The 20,538-nt window shown below is 57.5% G+C and overlaps 2 protein-coding genes across 4 annotated transcripts in view; one reads left to right on the forward strand and one right to left on the reverse strand.

Moving 5' to 3' along the window:
- Positions 1 to 149: 149 nt before the first annotated feature.
- Positions 150 to 2,759, reverse strand: TMUB1 (transmembrane and ubiquitin like domain containing 1). The gene is made up of 3 exons (XM_055589619.1): positions 2,570 to 2,759; positions 1,243 to 1,661; positions 150 to 985 (listed from the first exon to the last, which is right to left on the reverse strand). Exons 1-3 carry the CDS (start codon positions 2,681 to 2,683, stop codon positions 634 to 636), a joined length of 885 nt encoding a protein of 294 aa, XP_055445594.1. The 5' UTR covers positions 2,684 to 2,759; the 3' UTR covers positions 150 to 633.
- A 2,770-nt stretch (positions 2,760 to 5,529) lies between these two features.
- The window catches only part of AGAP3 (ArfGAP with GTPase domain, ankyrin repeat and PH domain 3), a 56,720-nt gene continuing 41,711 nt past the window's right edge, over positions 5,530 to 20,538 (forward strand). Inside the window, exon 1 of one of the 3 annotated variants that reach the window (XM_055591283.1) lies at positions 5,530 to 6,149. In XM_055591283.1, the coding sequence (XP_055447258.1) occupies positions 5,825 to 6,149 (325 nt within the window). In that variant the 5' untranslated portion in view covers positions 5,530 to 5,824. The remainder of the gene's footprint in view (positions 6,150 to 20,538) is intronic. The other 2 variants (XM_055591280.1, XM_055591281.1) reach the window with 2 other exon arrangements.

Below are 20,538 nucleotides of genomic sequence, written 5' to 3' on the forward strand. Positions count from 1 at the left end.
GGGCCAAAGGGCTGGGGGCTGAGATTGGGGTGCAGAGGGGAGTCGGCAGCGGTTGGCCTGGGCGGGCAGGGCACAGCGAAGCGTCTGGCCCACCCCTTTTCTCCCAGTAGGGGAGAGCGCCCCGCAGCCCCCCTCCCCCGCGACCCACACACGCAGACACTAGGCCAAGAGTAAAAACTTCACAGTTATTTAATCTGCACGTGTTCCAGAAAGCTCCCTCCACCCATCCCGACTCCCCTTCTCCAGCCCTTCCCAGTCCTCGGGTCCCCAAACCAGCCAAGGAGCGATCCGGGACTAAGAGGTGCCCAGGTCCTCAGCCTGAGCCCTAAGGGCCCAGGGGCGTGGCCCGGCTCTGTCCAGGGCCAAGGCAGCGACAGCAGCTGTCTGACCCGGAGTAGCCCACTGTCAGGGGGCGCTGAGGGCCAGCTGCCCGGGGAGGTGGCCCAGAGCCATGAAGGTCACAGGGAGGGGCCTCCGCCGACCCCCGGAGTGCTCTGCCTCGCAGCGCTGGGCTCCAGGGTAGCGGGAAGAGACAGGTCGGAGAGGCGGGCCTGGGCAGACAGCAGCTCCCACCTTGTCGTTGCGAGCAAGGTCCCGAGGGGCCGGCGGCGTAGCCAAGAGCCCGCGGAGGCACTACGGGCGGTACATGGCAAAGGCCAGGAGGCTGAGGAGCAGGGTGAAGCCGGCCAGACCCAGAGTGGCGGTCAGGGGAAAGAAGGGCCGGTACTGGATCTGGCAGTACCAGAGCAGAAGCAGCAGCAGCAGGAGAAGGGGCAGCAGCAGGCTGCCTACTTCCAGCCCGGAGGGGCCTGGCTCGGACCCTGGCGGGCAGGGCGGGAGGGGGGGACCCACCCGTGTGGACACGTGGCAGTGGAGGACACAGTTGGGAGGGAGGTGAAGGCTGCCCAGGGTCTGGGTGTCGTCTCCCAGTAGCTGCCCTTGGTAGATGAGTCGCACGTGCTGTTCCCGGCCGGGAAACTGGGTCCTGAGGAGAGAGGGACCTGGGTAATAGAGCGGGTCTCAGGCACTCCTGGCCCCTGGTTGGGAACAACTCTCCTACCCTCACCTCTGGCCTCCACGGTGTGTTGTGGGGGTGGGGGTGGGGGTCATACAGTGTGTGACCAGGGCCCTCAGTTTCCTCATCTATAAGAGGATCTCCCGGATCTCTGCTGGCCCTTCTAGGACTGTGATCATCCCCGTCCCACTCTTTAGCACTTCCTTCCTGTCATCCTCCCGGCTTACCTTTTCAGGGAGCCAATGGTGTCGTGGGGCCAGACTCTGGCCACCTGCTCAGAGTCGTTGAGGAATTTCAGTCGAAGTACCAGGGGCTCCTGGGGGGAGTCCGGAGGTGGCGGCGTTGCTGCAAGCCCCACACCGGGTTCTGGTGGTGCTGCCTGACCTCGGTGTCTCAGGCCGGGGGTCTCAGCTCCTGGGGCCTCCCCTCTGATGCTGTCCGTGACCGCCATGGCTTCGCTGGGCTGCGTTGGTGTTGGGGTCCCTGATGGCTGGGGCAGTGGATCGGCGCCCTCGGCAGTGTGCGTTGAGACCCAGGCGAGAGCCAGCACCAGAAGGCAGGCAAGCACCGAGAAAAGGATGGTCACCTCATCACCTACCCCTTCAATCAGGGCCATGGCACCTGCCTTGCCTGCCGCGCTACCGAGCTGGAGAGGCACAAAGAACCCATGAGGGGCTGGCTCACCCGCCAAGAGCCCTCTGAATTTCAGGGGGCCCCTGACCCTACCCCACCACAACTCTCCCACAGTCCTCATTCCGCCCAGTTATCCCAGCCCTACCCTGGGACATAACACTGCTCTGACACCTGGCCACCCCAAACTTGCCCCACATACCCCTTCCCAACACCAAATCACAAGTCCTAATTTTCTGTAACCTAAATTTCAGGTCTTTAAGCAGTTCCGCAATTCACCCAAACCCTATTCCGAAGTCAGAGCTTTGACCTTCTAAGCAACCTCTCCCTTAAATTCAGCCCCCACCAAACCACCCAAAGCTTACCTATTCTTCCCATTTAGGTCATCTCAAAGTTTATCTACTCCTTTGCCTATTTCACGGCAAAGCCTATCTATTAATACCGCTCCATCGCTAAAGTTTCTCCAAGGGGGAAGAAAAAAGGTCTCTACACACACGCACACCGCCCCCTTACCATTCAGCCAACCCCCACCCGCAGCACAGGACGGCTTCCCAAGGCTTCCCCACGCCAAATGTCAAACTGCTTCCCTTTGGCAAACTGGAACCTCCGAGGGTTCCCACCCCCAACCCTAGCCCCCCCCCCTGCAACTCGGCCCCCCCGGTCACTTAAACCCCACCCGAGGCGTCCCGACCCCGCGCCTCCCCTGGGAAACCTCTCCAAAGCCAGCCTGCTGCAAGACCCCTGATCTCTCCCGGGAACCCAAGACTTTGCCCTCCCCACCTCCATCCTCCACCACCCTTCGCATCTTCCCGCCGCCCGCCCCCACACCCCGAGTGGCTGGCGGGCGCGGGAGATCCAGGGGCGGGGCCAGCAGGGCCAGCTGCTGGGGCAGCGGGGTGGTGCGGCCAAGGCGCAGGGACTCACCGCCCAGCTCCGCCAGCTCCATAGCGGACCCTCGGGCACTTCCGGGAGGGAGGTGGCGAGGTCGCAGACACCTGGAGGCACCCCCTCCTTCCCCGCCGCCGCCGCCCGGAGCATTGTGGGTCTTGTAGTCTGGAAGGATGCGCAGTCCAGCGTTCTGCGCTGCGGACGCACGTGCGGGGTTCAGCGGCCTGCGCCCAGCGCCCACAGATCGCTGAGGGGCTGGCGGCGGCGGCTTTGAGGTTGTGGTAGCCCGCAGAGGTTCGAGGCGAGGTTGGGGGGGGGGCGGGCAGCAGGATCCTCTCCCTCGCCCGCGGGCAGCCAGGACGTGTATCACATCAGAAACCAACGTCAGCTGGTTTCTGGCTAAGCCTGTCATATCACCCCCCCGCCCCACCCCCGTGTTTGGTGATGCAGTCTTTGTGGAGCGCAGGTGGACCCTACGCCGGCCTACTCTTAAGTCAGAGTGGACCCTCCACGTTGACTCTTCAGCCCAGAGCCCAGTATCCACGGGCTGCACCCCCCTGCCCCCGCCCCCAAGGCTGACTGAGGAGATGGGTCTTCAGGGCTGGCCATGGGAGGCTTCAGTTCAGTTCAGTCGCTCAGTCGTGTCCGACTCTTTGCGACCCCATGGACTGCAGCACACCAGGTCTCCCTGTCCATCACCAACTCCTGGAGTTTACCCAAACTCATGTCCATTGAGTCGGTGATGCCATCCAGCCGTCTCATCCTCTGGGGGGCTTAGGGCTGCCTTATTTACCTGGCTCCTCCTCCACTGGGCTCCTGTAAGACTGTGAGGAGCATGGACTTCGGAACATGGCAAAAAATTCTGACCCCTTATCCCGTGCTTATCAACTATATGACCTTGAGTGCGTTATTGAATCTATATGAACCTAAATTTCTTCGTTCTTAAAACTTACCTCGGAAGACAGTTGTAATGGGGGAAATTTGGTGTTTTATTAAAGAAGTGTGAAAACTGTATAGGGGATCTGTCACACGGTAGATATTTATTCTCTTACAACGCTTCCTCCCCTAAAATTTGGGCTCAGAAATTGGATCCTTAGAGTATTGCTGTACAGGAGACATTGAGCCTCGTGTGGCCTGAACCAAGTTAATTTTTATGGGTTTTCCCTCCTTCCTTTGGGCTCCTATAGCCACAAACTTTATAGGTCAGTCTTGATTAAAAGTAATGTACCCTGGTGCCCTCATAGCCTATACCTACTTATAGGAGCAAACACTCAAATGTTGCCTTGGGACTGTCAGTTTAGACTTACAACATATAGAACTATTAATAACTTATTTCTAGTTCCTTCCCATTTATCCATTTATTGTAGAAGTATTTATTAAATGTATACCATGTGTTGGGCACTGGGTCAGACTCCGGGAATACAATGGCAAATCAGACTGTACCCCTGCTCTCATGTAGCTAATGTACTAATAGAGGACACAATTAGCCCACTAGTGCTAAAACAGGTGTGTGCCAACTGCTGGGGCAACACTTTTGAAGGGCTCTTTACCTTCAGCATCTCTCCTGGGAAGTACCTACTGCTACTTCTTGCTTTCAATTTTAATTAAGCATCTAAAATATATGTTGGGTACTGCTTTTAGACTTATAGAACATCAGGCTAGGTGATCTGTCCAACCACTATATTTTTTCAGATGAAACCCAAAGAGGGTGAAAGACATTCTTCAGAACAAGCAGGTAGGTAGGACTCACACCTCTCTGGAGCTTGGGAGGCCCCAAGGTGTTGATTAGCTTGCACCAGGTTCTTTGGAAGGTTCAAGATACTTAGAAAGGTGATTAGGTTGGTACTGGGGTCGAGTGGTGTGGGTAGCTTAAATGGTGGGCAACTTTATGCTGGGAAAATACCCAGCTTGGGTATTTTGGAAGTGGAAGTGTATGTAAAAAGGATGGTATCTGTCAACTGTGCCAGAGGACATTGGGGTAGAGTCCTGGCAGGCTGATTGGCTGGGACCTGGGTTCTGCACAAGCCACCTCTTATGGGGTTTATGAAAAGTTGGGGGGAAGGGGGTGGCTAGTGAATCTGCATTCAGCTTTAGCAATGAGGATGCAGAAGAACTAGGACATTGAAGGGGGCTTCCCGGCCCCAGGAGTGGACAGGAACACAGGATGGACAAAGGAGAGAAAACAAGGAAAACTGAGGCCACCATGTGGACCCTGGTGAGTGTCTTAAATGGGGTGAGTGGGGAAAGAAGGCATAATATTTGATTCTTTTCTTCCTTCCCCTTTCCAGGGAGGTCCAACAGCGTTCACTTAATCCTCCACCAGTTCGGCAGTGGGGATCTTTTAGGAGAGGCTGGAAGATAAGAGAGAGGACATTGCTGTTTCAAGTGTCATTTTCAAGGGCCCCGCAGATGAAGGTCTCAGGAAGAACTGGAAATAGAAACCAGGGACCCAGATTCCCAGCCTCGGTGCCCGCAGCCGGCAATGGAAAGTCCAGGGAGGGCCTGAGAAAGAACCCTGAGTTGGCGTGGTCTCTAGCGGTGACCTCGGGGCCCAGGGACAGGGGAGCCTGTGCCGCACGGATGGCAGGACAGTGTAGGCGAGGCGCAGTTGGGTCCGGGGCGGCGACCCTCCTCGGCCCACCAGCCGCGTTCATCAGCATCCCGGCACTGCCCGGAGAACAGACACTCCACCCAGACCAGCAAAGGGGGGCGAAAGCGACAGCTGGGGCCGCGAGGCGGGCAGGGCAGCTGTCCCCTCCAAGCGAGTGGCCCTCGCAGCGGGTGTGGTGGGGGCTGGAAAGGAGGCGGAAGGGCCCAGGCTGGGTGGGAGGGGCCGGCCGCCGGGGCCGAGCGCGCGACTCGGGGGTGGAGGCTGCTTCGCCAGCAAGCTAGCGAGGGGCGGGGGCGTTGGGGCCCGCGCGCTGGAGAGGCGGGGGCGGCGGGGAGGGGGGCTCAGGCTGCGTGTGCCGGAGCCGGCGGGGGCGGTGGTGCGTGCGCATGACGCGGGGGGGAGGGCCCGGGCCGCGCGCTCCCGGTCCCGTTGTTGTTGCCGCTGGAGGCGGCTTCCAGGCAGCAGGATCGCGGCGCCGGGGAGCGCCCGGCAGCAGCGGCCCCAGCGTGCGCGGCGGCGCCTCCTGGCCTCTGCCCCCAGCCCTCGGCCCCATGCACTAGCCCCGCGCCGCCCGCTCCGTAGTCCCGGCCCCAGCCCCGCGCGCCCGCCCGCCGCCGCCGCCGCCGCAGCGCCGCCCCGGCCCCGGCCGGGCCCGCCTCGGGCCCCGCGGCTCCGGAGCCATGAACTTCCAGGCGGGCGGGGGACAGAGCCCGCAGCAGCAGCCGAGCCTGGCGGCGCCGGGAGGCAGCGGCGGCGGCGGCGCGGGGGGCGGCGGGCAGTTCGGCGGCGCAGGGCCGGGGGCCGGGGGCGGCGGCGGCCCCTCGCAGCAGCTGGCCGGCGGGCCCCCCCAGCAGTTCGCACTCTCCAACTCAGCGGCCATCCGGGCCGAGATCCAGCGCTTCGAGTCCGTGCATCCCAATATCTACGCCATCTACGACCTGATCGAGCGCATCGAGGACCTGGCGCTGCAGAATCAGATCCGGGAGCACGTCATCTCCATCGAGGGTGAGCGGAGCCGGGGGCTGCGGGAGCCGGGGCGCGGTGGCCTCTCCGGCCCCGCTGGCCCGTTCCGGCCACGCTTTCCCGGTCTGGGGGTCCTCGCGCGCCTGAAGTCGGGTCACGCGGTTTGCCGATCGCTGGCGCTGCAGAGCCGGCGGCCAGGCTTCGCCATTTCTCGGCTGGCGACACTTTGGGGCTGGGGGGCAGGTCCCGTGCCGGGGGACACGTTTTCTGATCTGCGTGCTCCAGGCTGTGAGGGTGGCGTCGCTGCGGGAACGGGTGTGCTGGGAGCCGCGGAGGTTCCGGGGCCCTGGGGCCCGGTCTGGTCGGGCATGGCCCAGGAGGGTGGGCGCGGCGGAGGGCCTCGGCGGGCCAGGAGGTGGGGCCGCTGCCGGAGAGGCGTCTCAGCTGCCGCCCCGGCCCTGCCCGCCTCGCAGCGGTGAATCGGAGCCTGCCGTTAGTGGATGGCAGCGTTCCCGGGCCCGGCGCCCGCGGGCCCCGGAGGGTGGCGCTCCCCGAGGCCCTCTCTGCCGATGCACACCCCGCACGCCGCGGCGGCCGGGAGCGGGGCAGGCCTGGCGCGGGGCTGGGGCACCGGGGGCCGCGTGAGAGGCCTCGGCCGAGCCAGTGTCGCCTTCGCTGTGTCCAACGCGCGCCGGACACCTGCCTCTGCTCTCCAGGGAGAGGCTCCAGAGGCAAGCTGGGGGCTCCTGGGCCCTGACCGACCTCCAGGGACTCGGGTGCCAGGTGTTGGAAACTGGAACCATGGGCCACTTAGTTACCCAGCGCTCCTTTCTCTAGGCTCTCAGGCCTGGACTTGGCAGCTGAGGGGCAGAGGAAGTGGGGGCACGCTGCTGGCAGATGTGCCAGGACCCCTGGTGTAGTGGGGACAGGCAGCATCAGCAGGCCCCCACCTCTTAGGCAGCATGGTGACCTTTGAGCGCCAGTGGGGCAGATGGACCTGGGCCTGGGCCATCTGCTTCCTCCTCCCTCTCCTTTCCCTTTGAAGGCGGTCACCCCCCAGCAGGTGGTGGGTTCAGAAATGCCAGGAAAAGGCAGGGCCTTTTGCTGAGGACCTGGAGTTGATGGGAAGGGGCCTGTCCACTACTGGGGCCTCACAGGAGGGCCCCACTGGCATCTTTCTTTGTTTGAGGCTCTGGGGTGGAGTGTCCTTCCCCTAAACAACCCCTGTCTGCTTTTAGGGGTCCCCACGGCTGAGGAAGGAGTTGTTGGGCTTTTGGGGGGGGTAGGGGACCTCATTTAGAGCTGGAGTCCTGCTCTGTTCTTGACATGGTCCCCTCTGACTTCTTCCTGTCCCTTGCCCAGCCCTTGCTCATCCCTCTCCAGGCTGAGTTCACTGTGAACTAATTAGGTGACAGAAAAAAAACTCATTAGCTTGGATCTGAGTAAATGGCCTGAATCATCGGTGTGGCTGGGGAACAGGAGGTGGCATCTGTGTGAGCCAGGGGCCCCCAAAAGAGAGGAGATGACCAATTTTTCCTCCTTGGTCTGAAGAGGTGGGGCGGGGAGAGCCGCCATTCCCTGTGGCTTCCCTCTTTCCCCCGGAGGAAGTAAGTTCCTTCAGTGCCCAGATGCCTCCCTCACCCACCCCCCGCCCCCCCACAGGCCCTTTTGGAGGGAGAAGAGGCTTGGTGGGACAGCCATGGGGTGGGAGGTGTGGAGGAAGGCAGGCCAAGCAGGGAGAGGCAGGAGTCTCAGCTGGACGCCGCCTCTAACTTCCGATTCCTTAACAGCAATTGCCCACCCCCGCTCCCCAGCTCAGAAGGTCTCTGGCCAAGCATCTTCTATGATGTGCAAGCCAGTGTTCCTGGGCCACGCTTGGGTGTTCACCCCCGTCCTGAATCCAACACGACAGGCAGAATTTCCCCCTCTAGAGCCCACCCCCGTGACCAACTTCCCCACTGTGGTTTGGAAGTACCCCGTGTTCTGTCTGCCACGCCTGGAAGCTCCGTGTCACCATCTCGGATTCTGGGACCTGGTGTCTCATTGTCACCAGGCCCAGCTGCTCCTCACACATCCGTTCCCAGCTCTCCTGGTCTCTACTTCCCTGCTCTTTCTTGGTGAGGCCGCCTCCCGCTTTCCTCCGTTTCCCCCCCCATAGCCCCCCCCGTTTTTTTTTGGCCAACGTCTCTCCTGGAACCCATCTTGATTCTCCACCTCACCCCTGCTTTCCCACTTATGTCGCCCTAGCTTTTCCACTGTAGGCAGGCATCAAAAAGAAAAAAAAAAGCCCAGAAAACTCCTTCTCCGATTTCTGCCCTATATCCTTCTTTTTGCCATCTGCCAAACCATATTGCCGCTGTCCTGCAGACAGCATCCCCGCCTCCCCAGCGGAGGGCGGGGTGGGGGGCAGCTTCACAGGCGGGGCGTTTCCCTGCTCACCCTGTGAGCCTGACCTGAGCCCCCCACCAACCCTCTGCCAGAGCCCCTGCAGACCTGGGTCGAGAGGCTGTTACATAAACACATCCATCACCCGGGAGGCCGACCCTATGTTTACTAGACATGGGCCTCTTAGTGGCAAGGGATGACATTTCCCTCGTGTGGAGTAAGCCTCACTCGGTGGTGCTTTGGTGAAGGGTGTTCATCCCAACCCTGGAGGTGACCAGGGAGGTGTGGTCAGGGGTCCCTTTGGGACTGAGAGGGCTCTGTGGCACCCTGTCCTCCTGCCCTCTCTCAGCCCCTCGGAACCCTGTGGCCAGGGCAGGAAGAAGCAGAGGAACTCTGAGCTTTCCTGTGTTTCAGGACAGGATCTGGAGGGAGGGAGTTCCTTTTCCCTCCAAAGGCAAGGAAAGAGAGAACCTGTCCGCTGTTAGGCCTTACGGAATGTATGAGGGTATCATCAAGAGCCAGGATGGAGAGGGAGACAGGTCACCACCTGCGGAGCCTCTGAGCCACCCTCGCCACCCTGGTGGGGGCACCGAGGCTCGGAGGAGTGGGGGACCTGATGGTGTGCCCTGTGTCCTAGAAAGAGGGCCACAGAGGATCTGGGTCCAGATGGGGACAGCCTAGGTGCACGGGATCCAGGCGTGCTGGGCCACGTGAGCCGGGAGCTGGGATGAGCTGTTGGGAAAGGCCGCCCTGGGGTCCCCACAGGTGGCCTGGGAAGGCAGGCTTGTCCCTGAGTAGCCCTGAGCTCAGGGAGGTCTGCCGGTGTGACACACGGCCAGGAATCAGACTGTGGTCCTGGCAGCTACTCGCCAACTGGGTAACTTGTTCCTATGGCCCTTGGTGTTCCTGCAAGTTTTGTTGTTTTTTTTTTTTTTTTTTGAGATGTTTTAACTTATTTTAGTTTAAAAGCATGTTTTATCAATGTAACTTGTCTACAGTGTGAAAAAAAGGGTTCGTCGCACAGTCATGTCCGACTCTTGGCGACCCCATGGACTGTTGCCCGCCAGGCTCCTCTGCCCATGGGATTCTCCAGGCCAGAATACTGGAGTAGGTGGCCATTCCCTTCTCCAGAGGATCTTCCCAGCCCAGGGATGGACCCCGGCTCTCCTGCCTTGGAGGCAGATTCTTTACCATCTGAGCCACCTAGGGAAACCCCTATTATAAAATAAAACTTCAGGAAAGTGGAGCCTCCAGCTGCTGAGCCGGTGCCCAGGAGTGTGATCCTGCTGGAGACCTGGCTTCGGGAGTGGCCCCCAGGATTGCCCCAGTCCTCAAGCTGCTAGGCCACCATGAAGAGGGAGGGAGTGAGGAGCCTGGCCTCTGCTGGGTCCAGGCCTGCCTTCCTCCAGGGGCTTTTAAGCAGTGAAATTCCTTGGTCGGGGTGACACATGGCTGTCCTGTTACCCCTCACTCACTGAGGCATTGTCCACCTTACCTCCATGGGCTCCGGGCTTGGTAACATTCTAAAGGGACTCAGATAAAAAGAGGTGCTGGTGTTCCTAGTTCAAATCCAGGCCAAGGGGAGAAGGTGGCCCGGAACTGTGGACAGGGTGGTCAGAGCTTCTGCAGCTGCAAGTCTCCCCAGAGCTGTAGATTTTGTCCCTTGTTGTTTCCTGTCCTGTGACCAGATCCCAGCAACAGCCTTGTGATGTGGAGAGAAGCACTGGGTCCATTCTGGAGACAGAAAAGCTCTGTCCTGAGCTGATTCCCTTCTCCTGTTCCTGGGGATAGGCATTCCCCAACCTGCTGATAACACATGCCCGCGGGGCTTGCTGCCTCCAAGAGATCTCACTTGGTGGGTTTGGGATGGGGGCCCAGGGTGTGTAACGTCCCCTGGGCCATTGTGGTAATTAGCTGCTTTGGGGAATGCGTGCCTCGTGGGGGACTGGTTATTGAGGACTTTGCACAAAAGAGCTCTAGGAATTCTCAAAAAGAGGATATCAATGTGGGTGCCAGGGGCCAGGGAAAGCTGCATTTGTTCCAGATACGTGTATTAGCTCCTGCAATGTGGCCCAGTTGCATCTAGCACTGCGGAGAGCAGGAGGGGAGGGCGGGGGCTGAGCCAGCACTCTGGACACTGAAGGTGAATGGATCAGCCCTTAGCAGATCCCAGAGCGGGGACTGGGAGTGGCAAGAGTAAAGCCCAAGTTTTAAGAAAAGCAGGGCAAAGATGAGAGGCTGGGAAAGGCTTGTCAAGCCCCCAAGCCTGCAGGAACTCGGTGGGGGGAGCCTGGAGATGCCCCCCACCCCTCACCTCCAACCATTTAGTCCTCTTTCACTGCATTCCAGCTCTCTGCCAGATTTGGAAGACAGTCCATGTTCCTAAACACGCCATGGCTGGCATGTACCGTAGCTTTCTTCTACCATTTATTCATGCATTTATTTGTTTTTGGCTGCACTGAGTAACATGTGAGACCTTGGTTCCTTCACCAGGGATCTGCAGTGGAAGCTGGAGTCTTAACCACTTAGACTGCCAGGGAAGTCCCTACCATTTACTTCTTTAATTGAATGTGTATGCCAGGCACGGGGTCTGGGAGATGCTCTGTGCAGAGGGAGCAGGTGTGCAAAGGCAGCAAGAGATGGGGCCCAAGGAGCCACAGGCTGGTCTGTGTGCCTGAGCACTGAGTCTACAGGGGGAGGACCTTGGTGCAGGAGTTGTGAACGTTTAATCCTCTTATGAATTCATTTACAGCTCACCTTGTTCCAGGAGACCACTCAAGGTGGCACTTAAGCCTGCAGGAGATGGGCAGTCACTGGAGGGTTGAAGCAGGAGCTGTCTGGCAGGTGTTATCTGAAAGCAGGTTGGGGCTTCCCTGCTGCCTCCGATGGTAAAGAATCTGCCTGCAATGCTGGAGACCTGGGTTCAATCCCTGGGTCGGGAAGATGCCTTGGAGAGGGAAATGGCCACCCACTCCAGTATTCTTGCCTGGAGAAGCCCTATGGACAGAGGAGCCTGGTGGGCTACAGTCCAGGGGGCCGCAAAAAGAGTCAAGCACAACTGAGCGATTAACTCTTTCCCTTCTCACTCACATTTGAGAATGAACTCTCCGTTTGGTGCCGGCTGGACCAGAGGGCACAGGGCCACAGGGAAACCAGGCAGGAGAAGTGGATGAATGAGCTCTTAGTGTCCATGCTGTGCATTTGGCCATGAGCCCTTCCGAGCCGCTGTCAGCGGGCCTCTGATCTCAGAACCTCAGGAATGGAGGGAAGAAGGAGATCCTAGCCTGGGGGAGCTGAGGCTGAGGGGGGCCAACCCAGGGCCCTGTGACCAGAGGGGCCTGTTCAGCATGGCCTGAATACCCACCCAGGACCCTTTGGCTTGCCCCCATTCTCTGCAGGTAACGCGATTAAACAGAGAACAGGGGTTTTCTTGAACCAATTGCATTCTTCCTGACGTCTAGCCGGCTTCCACCATGCAGGCCAAGGGCGCGGGGCAGCTAGTTTGGCTCAGGGAGCTAAGCTCTGGGATTATGGAAGCAGGAAGGAGAGGTGACCCGAATCACCTGCTTTGAGGATGTGGACCTTGGGCTATGCAGTGTCCCACCAGTGAACATTCCTCGCCTGCCTGCTGGAGATTGTCATGAGGCCTCTGCCGTCCCTTGCAGTCTTCTCGGGTATGCACATATCATCCCCATTTTGCAATGAGATCGCCTAGGACTTAGAAGAGTGTCCCTGATGGCTCAGAGGGTAAAGTGTCTGCCCGCAATGCGGGAGACCCTGGGTTCGATCCCTGGGTCCAGAAGATCCCCTGGAGAAGGAAATGGCAACCCACTCCGGTATTCTTGCCTGATGAATCCCATGGATGGAGGAGCCTGGTAGCCTACAGTCCAAGTCACATCCCCAAGACCGCCCAGGGACGCTGCCTGGTTTTCCAGTTCCAGGCCTGGGGCTCTTCCCCTCACATGGATGGACTGATTGAGCTCTGCTGGGCCAGGCTGACATGCAGTCAGCCGTGCTGGGTGCTTCTCAGGCAAGCTTTTGACCTGGAGTTTCACCTTTGGAAGCTTTTAGAGTACAACTTAAGGGCGATTCAGAGCTCTTCTCTCCTGCCGTAGTTTTCTTCTGGATGTCTTGTATGCCCAGCTGAATGATGCCTTTTGGAGGGGGGCTCTCCCTTCAGGGAGCAGCATGGATACTGCACATGGTAGAAAAGATGCTCAGTCAGGAAACACTCCAAAATATTTGAACATCTAAAAAATGTAAATATATGTTTAAACGGGGAAAATAACGCCTGCTTGTTAGAACACATTCCAGTGTGAAAGGAAGTAGAAACACCCTACCCCTCCCCGGGGCACCTGCTGTCTGTCTGATGGGTATCTCTGATCTGCCTCCTCTCCCATATCTATCTACTATATCTAATTACTCCACGATCAATGATATTATTGCCGTTTCATAGCAGAAGTGGGACTCTGGAAAATACTCCACTGGGGAGAAGGGAAACCAGAGCCGCAGATTCATGAAAGGCTTCTGTGTTCAAGCACCTGTCTGGCAGCTCCCTGTCGGGGAATCCGGAGACTGGGGGTCTCCTTCCTGTTCTGCAGCTGACTGGCTGTGAGAACTCAGGCCCCCAAACCCCGCTCCCCACCCTGGCCTGTCCTCCTGATCCTGGTCCTAGCCTGTGGGCCATCTCAGTCTTGGATTCCTGCTCTATGGAGGACAGATTCCATTCAGTGTGAGGTTCCAAGCTTGCCTACCTGTGCGCCACGTATGACGCACGCTGCCCGGCACAGAGTGAGTGCCCAGTACGGGCTCTTGGTGATCTGAGAGGCTGCGTGGTGCCTGGGGCAGGGCTGTGCAATCAAGCCAAGTCTGCTGGTGCCTAGATCTTTGCACACTGAGGTCTTTACATGCCTAGATCTGTTTATTCCCTTTGGACAGATTCCCAGAAGGAAGAAAACGGTAGGGCCGTTGGGCTCACACGACCTTTTGGGGACTTTGGCCACACGTGCCACAGTACCCCGTAGGCAAACCCTTCCTATTTTCTGGGGCAGAGACTGCCTGTTCCCTGCCCCTACCCTCTCCACCTGAAAAGAGAAGAGAAAGGATGAAAGAATTTTGTGTGTATTTGATTACTAGTGAGAGTTAAGATTCAGCAATGGTTTTTTGATCACTGTATTTTGTTGAATTTCGTTCACATCCTTCATTCGTCTTCCCCGTGGTTTGTTACTCTTTTGCTTAACACGTGTTGTCAGTCGTGTTTGACTCTTTGCAAATCCGTGGACTGCAGCATGGCAGGTTTCCCTGTCCTTCACTATCTTCCAGAGCTTGCTCAAACTCATGTCCTTTGAATCGGTGATGCCATCAAGTCATCTCATCCTCTGTTGCCCCCTCTGTGTCCTCAATCTCTCCCAGCATCAGGGTCTTTTCCAGTGAGTCGGCTTTTTGCGTCAGGTGGCCAAAGTATTGGAGCTTCAGCATCAGTCCTTCCAATGAATAGTCAGGGTTGATCTCCTTTAGGATTGGCTGGTTTGATCTTGCAGTCCAAGGGACTCTCAAGAGTCTTCTCCAGCACCACAGTTCAAAAGCATCAATTCTTTGGTGCTTAACCTTCTTTATGGTTCAACTCTCACATCCATACGTGACTACTGGAAAAACCAGAGCTTTGACTAGACGGACCTTTGTTGGCAAAATGATGTCTCTGCTTTTAATACGTGTGGGACAGTTTTAATCTCTGAATTCAGAGCAGGCATACATTGCTGATTGCTGGAGGTGAGCTGTGGTCTGGGTCTCTCTGGCGGCCCTCTGACGCTCCTGGGGCCCTGGCCACCAAGATGAGTGAGCCCACACCACGTGGTCCCAGAGGGATGTGCCTTTGCTGTTTTCGTGCCTGTTTGTAGTGTGTATTTTCTTTCTCTTTCTTGTTTGTCAGTGCCCCTCCTTGCCACTGTTGGCGCGCCCGCCCACAGCAATTTCTCTTTTGCCTTTTAATTTGATGTTTTGATGGCTTGCGAACCTGGAGCCCAAGCTGGTAGAGTGGAATTTGAGCCCAGGCACGGCCTCTCTGCATGTGTCTGTGTCTGTGTCTGTGTGTGCGGCGGGGTGGGAGCCTGGGAACTCTGGGGGCTCCTGCTCTGCTCCTGGTAGGAGGGCCCAGCCCCTCCTCTGCGCGTGGTCTCTTCCAGGGAGGGGTTGACGCGCTTGGACTCTTTTGGTTAAACAGGCCCTAAACGAAGACCCTTTGGTGAGAAAAAGATTTGGTGGCTTTCAGTCCCCTCCGAAGCCCCCACTTATCTTGGTTATTGTTTCCAGACTCTTCTAGACCGTTTTACATCAGATGATGCGGTAGAATGGAGCCTGCTGCCTGGATTTGGATTCCTAACACTTAGTAGCTGTGTGATCTTGGGTGAATTCCATAACCTTTCTGTGCCTTGGCTTCCTTGTGGCTAAAATGAGGGTAACAAGCACCCATCTCATTGCTGTGAGGATGAAGTGTGTTAACGCATGTGAAGTTTTTAGACCAGCCGCGGCTGTGTTCACAGCGGCTCCAGCCTCTGCAGGGCTGGGGCGATGACTTGGTGAGGTCATCACCTGCCGCTGTGGCTCAGTCACCCTCCCTGAACCCAAGTGGGCAAGTGGGCAAACCTGGGGAGCAGAGTTGGGGGTAGGTTGGTCCAGCTTGGCAGACGCTGGGCAGGGGTGCTTGGTCCCATCTTGTCTGAGGTTCCAGCCGATAGACGCAGACCCTGGACCACAGCTGGTCACAAGGCACCCAGCGTTGCTTTCCTCTGACTGTTTGCCTGTCGATTAGTGTATTTCCTCTAATTCAGCACCAATTACATATGTGAGTCATGTGTAAATTCAGATTTTCAGGTAGCCATAATGAGAAAGTAAAAAGATGGGCAAGAATGGATACATGTGTAGGAATGGCTGGGTCCCTTCGCTGCTCACCTGAAACTGTCACTGCATCGTTCATCGGCTGCACCCCGATACAAAATAAAAAGTTTAAAACAAAAGGGAAAAGGAAATCAACTTTAATGCTGTGTATTATTCAACCCATTGTATCTGAAATATTATCATTTCAATGTACAATTAATATAAAAATATTTCATGAGCCATCTCACATTCTTTTTTCAACAACATCTTCAAGCTCCCCTGTTTTACACCCTCAGCGCCTCTCCATTTAGACCGGCCACATTTCAGACACCCAGGAGCCGCTGGTGGCTCTGGTATTGGAAGAATGGCTCTAATTTTATCCTGTCAGATAATGAAAGAATACCTCTTTGTTGGAAAAATTGAATATAGAAGTATATCCTTTTGGATTCATCTTCCTGAAGTATTACATTCAAAACATTTTTTTAAAGTAATGTGACCTTCACGTATGTCCTGCCGTTTTCATTCAGTCAGCAAGCACTTCTTTACCACACACCTGCTCAGGCCACAGTGATGGGGGGCATACAAATCCATCTAGAAGTGTTACTGAACTCGCAGTGGCTTTTTGTCAGCGCAGATTTTCTTAAAACCTGAAAGTGTAACCAGCGTTGCGGGGGCTGGGGCATGAAACGTGTTCCCATCGAGGGAATTCTCAGATTTCGGAACCGAGACTCACCGAGTTCTGCCTAAGGTGGAAGGTGGGGAGCGAGCCCAGGCCCCGCTCTTTGGCAAGAAGCTGGAGGAGAGGGTGGGTGTCTGGGGAGAGAGCACGTCCAGGCTCCTCTGAGTCAGTGTCTTGGTGTGGATGGTTTTGCCCACGAGCTCCAGCATGGCTCACGTCACTTGGGTTTGGTGGTTTAGTCCCACGTGGCTGCTGCTCTGCCCTACTTAATGTCCCCGCCCGCCCCCTCCACATCACGGCCAGATAATCCTGAACCCAATCCTGAACCCGAGTGAGGGGAGAGAGGGGGCGGGAAGGGACTCTCCCATCTGCCGCTGGGCCAGCAGTGATGGTGGGCCCGACTGGAAGTGGACATGCCAGCCTGCGAACCTGTCAGTGTGCAGAGCTCGGATGAATGGCACAGTCAGGGACTGGCTGACCTCTGCATATCCGCCTCGGGCTGGATGGAATAAAGTGCGGATTGGGAGGTGCAGGCTTTTAGGGGAGAGTGAAGTCGCTCAGTCATGTCCGACTCTTTGTGACCTCATGGACCATAGCCTGCCAGGTTCCTCCATCCCTGGATTTTCCAGGCAAGAATATTGGAGTGGGTTGCTGTTTCCTTCTCCAGGGGATCTTCTTGACCCGAGAGTGGAACCCGGGTCTCCCAAATTGCAGGCAGACTCTTTGCCGTCTGAGCCACCAGGGACTCTGCTTAGGGGACAGGGTGCTGATTGTGTAGCCAATGGTGCAGGCCAGAGACAGTGGGAGCCACCTACGCGGGGTTCAAGGTCACTGAGGAACAGCTGGGTGGGTGAGGCCCCCAGCTCTTTTCTTGTCGTGGTGGGGGCCTCCTTCCAGCTCACAGAGCAAAAGCGGGCTGGGTGATCCTGCCAGCCACGGACCCCTTAGCCGTGACCCCCGGTAGTGGTACCGGGACAAGTCACCAGCAAAGCCGCAGTGTACCCCTCACCCCATCCTGGCATCGCAGGCTGGAGCTGTTTTTGTAAGGCTTCTTTTTCCTTCTTGGTCTGTGTTCTGTCTTTGTGCTGAGTAACATCTATATAGAACAGCGGAGAGTTCGTAAACAGACATGTACGCTCAGAAAAACACGTGGAGCAGTCAGGCTCCTCTCAGCCTGCAGCCCTGGTTGTTGAATCTCTCAGGCCACTTCTGGGCCCTAAGATTAGGGAGCCCACCCCCTCCCCTCCCCTCCCCCTCTCCTCCCCTCCCCCTCTCCTCCCCTCCCCTCCCCCTCTCCTCCCCTCCCCTCCCCCTCTCCTCCCCTCCCCTCCCCCTCCCCCTCAGTCTCTTCTCCCCCTCCGGCTTGGAGATGAGATGCTAGTGGAACCGCCCAGGAAGGAGCATCCCGCTGTATTGCAGCAATAAACACCACCTCCCTTGCACCAGCTCCCTGTTAACCTTTGTCCAGGGAGCCAGCAGGGAACATGCCGATGGGCCGGGCTGGGCAGCCTTCTGTCTTCAGGAGGCCCTTGGGTAAGCCTTCCCGAGTCCCCTTCCAGCCAGCCTAGAGAAGACAGAGGTTGTCACCCTGCAGAGCTCTCTGATCCCAGCCTGTCATTCAGAGGGGACATGCCATCCTGAGCTGGTGGTTATAGGCACCTCGCCTCCCTCCCCGGTCCCCGTCACCCGCTGGCTGGGGCCCTGGGGCTGTACTCTGCTCAGTGGGCTCCGGGGGCACTTATTGCCCTTTCCTTGTGTGAAGAGCTGGGCTGTAAAGCCGCCTATCTTCAGCTCCATCGCTCTCCTTTCTGGTGCAAGGCCCTGGTCTGTCCTCCGCCCCCCTCCCCCGCCCCGTCCCCCAAGACTCCCCTGACCTGGTCCCTTGGCCTGGAGCCGTGCGTGTCTCGCCCCTGCTGGCCCCAAGCTGGTGTCCACCCAACTTGCTGTCTCCCTTCTGGATGCTGAGCTGGTGGCAGGCGGGCCTCGGGCCCCCAGCCCAGCAGAGACCAGTGACCGGGGCCCTCCCTGCTCGGTTCAGAGCCCAGGAGCCCTGTGGGGCCTGGGGGTCTCTCGGGGAGCCCGGTACCACCTGTAGCAGCCCGGAGCAGCCAAGGATGGGGAGAGGGGTTGTCAGGGGCCTGAGGTGGAGCTGGGCTGGGAGGAGGCCGTCTGTAGCAGGGCCCAGCTTCTCTCTCCCAGGCCTGTCCTCCCTGCGGCCGAGTCTGGGCCGTGTGCTCTGCGCCCGGCTCCAGCCCGACCTGCACCAGCATGGCCCCCAGGTGACCCCTGGAATAAGATGGCAGCGGCGTGTGGAGTTCTCTGTCCTCTCCTTCCTCCTCCAGGGCTCAGAGCTCGGTCAGAGCTGCCAGGTCGTGGAGAGCTCAGTGTCTTACTTTTCAGCACGTCGGCCAACGCAGACCTTAAACACCCCGCAGATGTGTGGGGGCGGCTGTCCTTCCACCTGGCCCTGGAGGGTGGTGGGGACAGGAAGGTGGTCACATTCTAGCCCACTTTGTGACCCTCGCCCACCACCAGCGGGCCTGAGACCAAGGGAGGGACACCAGCCAGCATCTGGGTCTCAGGTGCTGGGGGGCGGACAGGCCCTGTGTGGGTGGGTAGGGGGGCAATCTGGTTGAGTCCAGGCCGAGGGCACCAGTGACATCAATACGGAGACCCTGACCCAGGTCCAAACAGCTTAACAGCGACTCGCTGAGGGGGCAGGGCGCCCGGGAGACCCAGGAGAGAGTCCTTCCTCTGTCTGCAAGGGAAAATGCGTCCTGGAGGATGAGGGGGCTGGGCGGTCCAGGTCTGGGAGCTGTGTGTGTGGTGGTGGGGTGCGGGAGGGGCAGGAGGGGGAGGCCCTTCTGAATTCTGAACCAGGTGCCCTGGGCACTGTCATTGCCTTTCCTTCTGGTGAAAAAGTGAAAGTTGTGAGTTGCTCAGGCAAGAAGACTGGAGTGGGCTGCCATTCCTTTCTCCAGGGGGTCTTCCCGACCCAGGGATCCAACACAGATCTCCTGCATGGCTGGCAGATTCTTTACCGTCTGGGCCGGGAAAGCCCTTCCAGTGAGTGAAAGTCGCTCAGTCGTGTCTGATTCTTTGTGACCCCTATAGTCCATGGAATTCTCCAGGCCAGAATACTGGAGTGGATAGCCTTTCCCTTCTCCAGGGGATCTTCCCAACCCAGGAATCAAACCCAGGTCTCCCGCATTGCAGGCAGATTCTTTACGATCTGAGCCCTTCCAGGGTGCCCCCTAAACTTGATCAAGGGTACAGTTGATTTCTGCAGCAAGTGGGCTATAGGTCCCAGAGCAGCTCAGCCAGGAGTGGGCTGTGTGGGGGGGTCCCTCTGCTTCTGAGCAGGAACGGTTAGGTACCAAAGATAAATCATATTTCTCAGAGAGTGCGCCACATGCCAGGGGAGGCGGGTGGGAGGGGGAGCCCTGCGGCGTGCCTGGCTGCAGTGAGAGGCACTGGGAGACACTGTTTTACCGGAGTCGTGATCGTATTAGGAAAATCGCTGGCGTCGTGTGTTTTTAAACTATTCACAAGTGCCACCCCACACTCCAGCACTTTGTGCAGCAGACGTCGTAAGAATGACAGCTTTTGCTCTGGTGCTGGGGAGCGGCAGCTTCTGGAGTAAGGGGTGGCGCATCAGATCTGTTTCCGCTGCGTGTACCCCTCCGTGCCTGCTGGTGATTCCTGAGACTGCCTTGGGGTGTTGGCGCCCCCACCTTGCAGATGAGGGACCCAAGGCCCACAGATGTGATAAAGGCAGGATCTGGACCTAGGACATCCGGTCTCACATGCCGGGCTCTGAGCCGTCACGCGCCGCTGCACCGTGGAAAAGATAAAAGCTCTGAAAAATACAGGAGGAAATCAAAAGACTATTGTCTCATCTTGGGATGAGAGGATCCTCTTAAGCCAGACAGGAAACCCGGAACTCATAGAGGGAAAGACGACTGATTTTTTTCCCCCCCTGAGCCTTTTATTTTGGAAAATAAGCTACCTTGAGTGATTCATGGTTAACATCTATCTGTTTGCTTTCCCTCTGTCTCTCTCACACATTTTTTTTTGGTGGAGGTGATGGTCAGTAGTTGTGGACACAATGGAGCTTGTCCCCCAAGCAGTCTAGCAGGCATTTCCTATGAACAGACAGTCTTTCTACATGACTTCACACCAGGGTCATACCTAAGAAGATAAGCGAGGACTTTCAACCATCACTGGATAGCTCATCCATAACTCAATGTCCTCAAGGAACCCCGAAATGCCTTATATAACCTCTTTGTTTTCCCAAGTCAGGATGGCACAGGCCCCATTGTGATGCTTTCCCTATCACGCAGACTCTTTTTTAAAAAGTTTACTGAAGTATAGTTGATTTACAATGCTGTGTTAATTTCTACTGTACAGCAAAGTGACTCAGTTAGACGCATTCTTTTTCCATTATCGTTTATTACAGAATACTGAATATAGTTCCCTGTGCTATACAGTGGG

The sequence above is a fragment of the Bubalus kerabau genome, chromosome 8 (assembly GCF_029407905.1).
Source record: "Bubalus kerabau isolate K-KA32 ecotype Philippines breed swamp buffalo chromosome 8, PCC_UOA_SB_1v2, whole genome shotgun sequence".
Classification (NCBI taxonomy): Eukaryota; Metazoa; Chordata; class Mammalia; order Artiodactyla; family Bovidae; genus Bubalus; species Bubalus kerabau.